Source organism: Hakea prostrata, chromosome 1 (genome assembly GCF_041222555.1).
Source record: "Hakea prostrata isolate BN-2017 chromosome 1, UWA_Hpros_2, whole genome shotgun sequence".
In the NCBI taxonomy this organism is placed as follows: Eukaryota; Viridiplantae; Streptophyta; class Magnoliopsida; order Proteales; family Proteaceae; genus Hakea; species Hakea prostrata.
The window spans coordinates 79,662,853-79,671,062 of NC_142600.1; the positions used below are offsets into that span (position 1 = coordinate 79,662,853).

The 8,210-nt window shown below is 40.1% G+C and overlaps 1 protein-coding gene across 2 annotated transcripts; it reads left to right on the top strand.

The window, feature by feature from the left end:
- Nucleotides 1–305: 305 nt before the first annotated feature.
- On the top strand, nt 306–8,210 carry LOC149030358 (uncharacterized). Of its 2 annotated transcripts, XR_016171267.1 has the most exons (9): nt 306–408; nt 865–2,028; nt 2,134–2,224; nt 2,458–2,615; nt 2,711–2,762; nt 5,058–5,137; nt 5,251–5,344; nt 5,509–7,489; nt 7,942–8,207. XR_016171267.1 is itself a non-coding variant. In XM_089142652.1 (8 exons), exons 2-8 carry the CDS (start codon nt 892–894, stop codon nt 6,114–6,116), a joined length of 2,220 nt encoding a protein of 739 aa, XP_088998778.1. In that variant the 5' UTR covers nt 306–408; nt 865–891; the 3' UTR covers nt 6,117–8,210. The 2 variants fall into 2 exon arrangements, 1 of the variants encoding a protein (XP_088998778.1); XM_089142652.1 differs by having other exon boundaries at nt 5,509–8,210.

Here is an 8,210-nt window from a genome sequence, read left to right on the forward strand (position 1 = left end):
CATATTTTTCAGTGGAGAGGTCATGGGTTCAACTCTTGTGGACGTTAAAACTCCCTCTGAAGATGTGCAAGAAACAAAAATTCATTGACTATTTGAATTTACATGTACCAAACATCCAAGTATGTAGATTGACCCGCAACCACAAATACTCTTTTACCCTCCTTCAAATCTCATTTGCCCGAGCGTTCCCTTTCACGAATTGTCGAGGTTTCATTTTCTCTTTATATATTAAAAAAGAAAAAGAAAAATTACCTGACTGTTATAAATAAACGTCACATTTCATCAGTTCTTGTTTACTCTTCTTCTTTGGTTCGTAGAAAGAGAGAGCGCGCGCTAGAGACAGAGAGAGCTGGAAGGCCTATGGATGAATGGAATATCTAGATTTGACGAAGAATTAATGGAAACCAGGTAAGAGAAGCGAATCTTGAGACTATCGTTTACTTTTACTCGAAATTTTGATTTTGAAATTCTGTTCTGCTGTCAAATTCCACTGTTCTCCTTCATTTCTTCTACTGATATGCTTGATTGTTGAACCGCCTTATAGTATTTTTGTTCTTATTATGTGTTTTCCATCTGTGGGTACATGGATTTTTTTTGGAGATCTGTGACTTGTTACAACTTAGGGTTTATTGGATCCTCTCAAATCTTTTGCTTCCCCCTCTCCCACCCGTATTGCAATTCCGTATGATGTTAGAGAGCAGCTACAATGGGATTGGATTGGGAGTAGTTTCGGGCTTCTTTGTACCTTATGTTTATGATATGATGACTTACTGATGTTGGGCACTATTTTTTTCGTTTATCTTTTGCATTTTTTGCTCAATTTTTGACATTGGGTGAGGATTTAAAAGAATTTCTCTTGAGTAGGTTTTCATGGGTTGAACTTGAAGAATCATGGGGACTTACAGCGAAGAAGAAGAAGATAGATTCTTCGAATCCCGAGAGGAGCTCGCGTCCTTGTACGATTCGGAATCAGATCGCCGCGACAGTTTTGACTCCAGTTTTGGGTCAGTAAATCAGGTTTCTGGTTGTTCCCCATACAAAGTTTGGGTTAAGACCCCAGAAAGCGTTCCTGACCGCCGGAGGAAGTTCCTGAAATGGATGGGTGATGATTCCGATGGCATCTTCCTTGGCAACGCAGTTTTGATCGACAGAATCACAGAGAAGAGTGGTGCTGTGCCGGGAAGTTCTGATTTTGATGACGGGTTTCAGTCAAGTCGGTCTTCCATCTCTTGTTGGTCCAACGGTGCTCCTGATTATTCTGAAGAGGGGCGGTCGGCCGAGAATTGTGCCTGTAGGATTAAAAACTTGGATGATGGAACGGAGTTTGTCGTGGATGAACTAGGACAGGATGGGATGCTAACCAGACTTCGTGAAGTTCGTTCAAATCGACTGGTTACCGTGGAAGAGTTTGAGAAAACATTATGGTTATCCCCTCTGGTGCAGCAATTTATGAGGAGAGAAGTTGTAGAGACAATCAAGTTAGTCGATAAAGCGAAGAGGATAAAAAAGGGGTGGTTAAGGAGATTGTCCCGCATTGTGAATGGGGAAAGGGATGGTAGCGATTCCCACTCTCACTCTTCTTCGGCAACTAGTGTTCACAGGGTCAGGGTTCGTCCTTATAAGAAACGATCCAAGGAGCTCTCTGCTCTTTATATGGGACAAGAAATATGTGCTCATGAGGGTTCAATATTGACAATGAAGTTCAGTCTTGATGGACAGTGTCTGGCAAGTGCTGGTGAAGATGGTGTTGTCCGTGTTTGGCAGGTAATTGAGACTGAGAGATCAAATGAAGATGGCATTCCTGATATTGATCCATCGTTTATATACTTTACCATCAACCACTCTTCGGAGCTGGTTCCGCTTTTTGCGGATAAAGAGAAACTGGGTAAATTCAAGACTCCAAGGAAAATGTCAGACACTGCTTGTGTTATATTGCCACCAAAGGTCTTTCGGCTGTCTGAAAAACCACTCCATGAGTATCACGGGCATGTTGGTGCAGTCTTGGATTTATCATGGTCAAAGGAAAAGGTAACTGTTTGATGAGTAGCAGCTAATTTTTTTCCCCTATATTTTTCTTGATCTATTCAGGTGTTTTATTTATTTATTTATTTTTGGTTTTATTGCGTTGTGCAGTATCTGCTTTCGTCCTCTGTGGATAAAACTGTTCGATTGTGGCGAGTGGGATTCAATGGATGCCAAAAGGTCTTCTTTCATAATAATTATGGTACGCGTTTATTTTGGAAACAAGATTCATGATAATAATAGTAATAGGATTTAAGAGGATGATGATTTAAATCTTATCTGTAAAATAATTAAGTGAGTGGTGCTTAAATCTATTTGACGTCCATCTAGTCAGTGCATTCTTGTTAATTGTTTGGGTCAGTTGATTTATGGGCTTAATGTTATCTCTCTTTAGATTTATTAGTAACTCTAGTTGATCTGTCTGTTGTTTCACAGTGACATGTGTTCAGTTCAACCCCGTGGACAATAACTACTTCATTAGTGGCTCAATTGATGGAAAAGTTCGAATCTGGGAAATTCCCAGTGGTCAAGTTTTTGATTGGACTGATATAAGAGACATGGTCACCGCTGTCTGCTATCGCCCAGATGGACAGGTTTGTTGATTTTGTATGTTATCTAGTCTGAATGAGATGTTGCTTCGGGTATCTCAGGGTTTGGGGTAAATAATATTTTTTGTTTAACTGTGCAGGGAGGGGTTGTTGGATCTCTGACTGGCAACTGTCGCATTTATGATGTGTCAGGTATGTGTAGCTACCTATACTTAGGCATCTTTCTTTACTCAAAATTTCTACCAACATGTCCTGGGGTTTTCTTTTCAAATATCTATTAGGCTGTTACCGGGGTATTTCTGCTTCTCGGACTGTAACATTTATCCTCAAATTTAATGCAAGCTCCACCTTGAACCAGTAAAAACTTATGGGAGACCATTCGTGGCAGGATCAATTGATGTGGGACTGGAACCACAGTAGGTCTAGTCCCAGGCAGTATAAAGCTAGAAAACAAAAAAAGATTTAACTAAGATTGCATTTAGTAGCATTATGCAAATCCGTGGAATCGTGAGTCAGATATTTAATAACCGCTTGGTTATTTTGTTCAGTGGTTTGCATCAGAACCAAGAATAAAATGGAGTTGCAAATTTTGCATAAAATTTGGAATTATTTGGATTTAATGGTCTGATTTTAAGTCTGTCAATTCCTCCAAATTAACCCTGATAATAAACACCCTTCACCCATGTAATCGTGTTAATCAAGCAGTTTTTCAAAATGAATTAGGTAACCAAACAGTTAACTTTATGAGTATGATCCTATGGATGATGATTTCATGGATTTGAAATCAGAACTAATGCAAGCATTGGTGAAATTAAGTAACAAAATGCACTATAAGAGAACAACGACATCTTTAGCCTCTCCTGAAAACCCATTGTTAGGGATGGGGTAAGAGAATGAGAACAATATTTTGGAAAGGAAAAAGAGAAGAAATCAGGTTTGAGGTTCATATATACTGCTCAATGGTACCAAATCTCTTTAAAATAGACTTGTCTGGTGTGTAGCACCTAGGCTGAAGTTTGGTGACTGCTATCCAGGTTGCATGCTCCCTGGTGTGTAGTATCCAAGCTGCTGGTTGGAGTTTGGTGAGTAATATCCAAGCCCTGTACTGGCTGTGGAATCAATCATCTTCTATAATCATCCCTGCAGGTTTTGGTCCTCCACAGTAGAACCTTACGAGAAGACAACCAAGGTGCTTTTTCTTTTGAATTTTTTGTGCAGCCGAATTTGACCATCGATCACCTCCATCTTTTGTACATCACCAGCACAATTAACCTAGAGGTCAATCTAATATTTTCCCAAGTCAGGTCCCTCAAATGCCAGATCCAACCTAGATTTTGAATTTTTGTATAATCCTAGAGACCCCATTTCTAACCTAAATTCAGCCCCTCCAGGATTTAGACCTGTACCAAATACTAGACTAGATTCAAGTTACAGCACCATTCTTTATGTCATTCCCTAAAATCCTAAGAACCTAATTAGTTTCAAGAAACCAACTTTTACCTGACCAATTGATTTCAAATTTTGAACATCATTGACTTAATCCATCTCCGCACACATCCCCCAATTCTTGGGTAAAGCTTTCTTTGCAAACCACTTCCGAAGTGATTCCAGAACAACTCCCTTTATCTTGAGAATGATATTTTCTCCAACACTTTTTCAACCTGAACTCAAGTTGGTTTTGCAGTGCTTTTGGCTACATAACCACATTTGAGTCCTAACAAGCTTATGCTTATTCTTAATGGTACAGGCTCATTTTAATCTGCATCAAATACTCAAGCCTATTTTTAAAATGTGTTTGCTCCACTGTTTAGTTCCTGGAATATGGACGCCCAAAAAGTATCTAGTATTATATTTTGTTTTCTATGCATTTTTGCTATGTACACCAATTTTCACTGTTGCCACTTGGAAGTTTTTTTCCTTGTGTCTTTTGATTCTTTCTAGTCAGGTGTTAAAACAGCATGATCACATTCTTTTGTAGAGTCCTTAAGGTTTCTGTTTGGGGAGAATTTAAGGGAAGGAAGGGGAAGTTTTTATACTTAAAATAGAAACTTCCATAATCATTTGTGTTTATTAGTTTATGTGATTACATGACTAACTCCAAATCATTCCGTATTTGTTCATCAAATTATACATTACTTTGATCTATTTCCCTTTGATTTTGACGTTAGACAGAGATTACATGTAAAATATATCATTTCTAAATATGGTTGAAATTTATGTGGGTTTCACAACCAGTTAAGAGTCATGATTACAAAAGTTTTTTTTTTGGGGGTGGGGACTATTACATATATCATAGAGAGCGTTGAAACCTGTGACCTCTTCACTAAGAGGTGCAAGTCGTTCCTAACTGAGCAACCCTTCGATGGTACTGTTACATGTTTTTTACATCTAGTTGTTCTTCTTGCTTAGAACTAGTGGTTTCTCTATTCATTTTTTAATAAAGAGAAGTTCTGCGTCGCCCACTGATTACTGGTTTGCATTGATCAGATAACCTTCTGCAGCTGAATGATCAAATATGTTTGGGGGGTAAAAAGAATTCACCTTCAAAAAGGATCATTGGCTTTCAGGTAGCCATCCCTCCTTCATTCCATTTTTGTCCTTCTGTTTTTATGCCTATTGTCTTGTTTGTCTGGAAATCTTAGTAAGCATGTTATTTTTGTGCTTCACTTTTGGCTTTTAGTTCTCCCCGAGTGATCCAAGTAAAGTGATAGTCACTTCAGCTGATTCACAAGTTCGGATTCTTCATGGGGTTGACGTGGTTTGCAAATTCAGGGGTAAGCATTTAGTCCTATTTTGTGTGATATTTATTGCAATGCTGGTATCCAGGTTGCAGCATGTAGTGAAGTGAATTTTGAACTACTGAATGTTTTCCCTTGCTCATAAACTTAGTGCTTGTAACTTGGATATTGATAAAAAAATTCACATTTCCATCATGCAGGTCTTCGCAATGTAGGGAGCCAAATATCTGCATCTTTCACTGCAGATGGGAAACATATCGTCTCAGCTGGTGAGGATTCTAATGTTTATGTCTGGAACTATGATAGGCAGGATGGAATCACACCCTCACATTCAAAAAGCACTAGATCTTGTGAACACTTCTTTTCTGACAGTGCATCGGTTGCTGTACCTTGGGGTGGCTTGAGAAATGGGGATTCAGTTAGGTCAACTGTTTCTGACACTATCTTATCTCCGAGAAAACTTGAGGATACAGCAGCTATTAAGACAGCAAATGGGTGGTTGCAGCACCTGATGGAGAAGAATCCACGTAATGTCCTCCCAATGCCCTCTCCTGATCGTTTCTCTTTGAGCCATGGATTCTTTTCAGAGGGTTTGGCAAAAGGCTCTGCTACATGGCCGGAGGAGAAGCTTCCTGTGTCAGGCTCATTGTGTGCTTCGTCTACAATGTTTAAATCCCAATACAAGTTTCTTAAGACTTCTTGCCAGAACACACTCAGTTCTGATGCATGGGGTCTGGTGATCGTAACTGCAGGCTGGGATGGACGTATCCGATCGTTCCTCAATTATGGATTGCCAGTTTGTCTCTAAAACAGTGCGAGCTCAGGATGGCTTATGGAAAGAGTTTTACTCTGGGTCTTTCAACATATGTTCGGCTACCTTAATGATACTGGATGCTGCGGATTTTCATTGGCTCAGCCCGAATATGTGAGTGGTGGTGGGGTGTTAGTGAGTTGGCTCAATCTTAAATTTTACCAGCTTCCACTGGCAGATACCGGTTTGGTACTTCACGGGCATGTGAAATGTAGAGAAGTTTTGACAAAATTGAGATTCTTTGGGGCCCTTGTATAGTCTAGCTAGAACCTGACAGCTGGAAAGGTGGGGAGGCATGCGTGTTTGTGTTGTAGAAATGGGCCTGGTGACAAGAAGAGGCCAGGTTTTGTTCTTCTGGATTTGTAAATCCGGATTAATTATACAATTCTTTTATTTTTTGGGGTGGAGGGCTGCCTGAAGCAAGCTAAGGCTGGTGAAGATTTCGTGCATGTTGACGCCAGGGATTTTGGAGCATTTTCTAGTAAGAAGTGTGCAGTGGTAGAATACCAGTGGGAGATGCAGTTAATAACATGCACCTTTCGTGTCACTTCTTGCTGATCTGAGCTTTTTGCAAAATTGGGAGTTCAGATTGGGTTCATGGCTATAGCGGGCATCTGGGTGTTCAGGGTCTCTTTAGAGAGTGACCGGGCTTCTGGATTTCTGATGACTAATGTGGGTAACAGTGTTGGGGATGCCAGAAAATTGAAGTCTTGAGAAACCAATTTCGGTTCCCCTTTCCTGTATCATGTGCTGCCGGTGGCTTCTGACTGACCATGCAGGTCAAGCAACACTCCTACCATTGGCTCCACCACTCTTATCAGCAAGCCTGCGCTTTCATGAATTGGTAGTCCCCACATCTTGTGGGTCACTACTTATGTTGATGTTATGTAATTTTTTTTTGCCATTAATTATATATTTATACTAAAATTTACTTCTGGAAAAGAAAGTGTACACAAAAGGCAGGCATTGTATCAATATAAATGTTATTTACTTCAGAGTATTTTCCTTTTTTGTAATCATTGATCACTAGTCAGACTTGCTTGGTGCCACATTGATTATCTGTGTTCAGTAGCTTCGCATGAAAGAATCTAGTGTGCGTTCTTGATTGAAGAGGGTTGCGACCCAGTTTCCTCTCTGTTCTCGGGTGTGGATGGTTTGTAAGAAGATGCTGATGGTTTGATTTGTTCCAGTTTTGCAGCCCCCTTGGCCTGCAGTTTACAGGGAGATGATGTTGGGGAAGCAGACGGAGATCCTTCTGGCGGATTTGGTGCACTCCTGGAATCTCTTGCCTTCTTAAGTGGTCACTGGCAAGGCAATGAAGCAACTTTGTGAGGGGCTTGGTCGTCATCTCATATTAGAAGACAGCGCAGGTATGTTTCTGGAAAGAATTATAACTCTTGTCAGATGCTGATACTCTTTTGTTCCCCCCAAGTCTTGCATCTGGGTATCACCGTTCTGCCTGGGGCTTGGACTTTTGGTCTCAAGCTTCAACCACACTCGCCCTGGGTGGCTGGGTGTTTGTGAATCACCTCACTTATATGCCATAGTGATTAGTCAGAAAGCCCTCATTTGCATCATATGAATTGAAATGCTACATAAGTTGGGAAATGAATGAGTCGCATGCTTGTCATAGAATATTATTCTCAGCAGACCTGAACTTATCTTAAATTGTTGAAACATCTTCCTACCCCTTTGCCGAAAGCTACCCAAAATTCCTACCCCACACAGCAAGAATGAGAAATCTTTGAGGTTGCATTGCTTTACTTTGTTACAGGTTACAGCAACTTTTAAGTTCTGAATTTTTTTGGGCTTGCAATTGCAGAGCAACGCTACACTGGGCCAATGTGGGATACTGGATACAATCATGCTATATCCTATGTTGCTAAGTAAAGAGACTCTTCGACCATCTATCTATCAGGACCTTCAATATAGCAAAAGGATTCTCCAGCTCTCCAGGGGTAAATTTTGCTCTCTTATAAAAATTATGGTATTGCAATTCTTTTGTCTTTCTTTCTCTAACAACTACCATCAACAAGAAGCCTTTCTCAATTAAATTAAATTGAGTTGGTTACATGAATATTCACCTTTCTA

Bases quoted from the DNA above. Each gene is read 5' to 3' on its own strand.
- LOC149030358 (XM_089142652.1), top strand. From the start codon at position 892: ATGGGGACTTACAGCGAAGAAGAAGAAGATAGATTCTTCGAATCCCGA. The intron at 2,763-5,057 runs GTATGTGTAGCT...TGCATTGATCAG, and splicing joins TCGCATTTATGATGTGTCAG to ATAACCTTCTGCAGCTGAAT. The intron at 5,345-5,508 runs GTAAGCATTTAG...TCCATCATGCAG, and splicing joins CGTGGTTTGCAAATTCAGGG to GTCTTCGCAATGTAGGGAGC.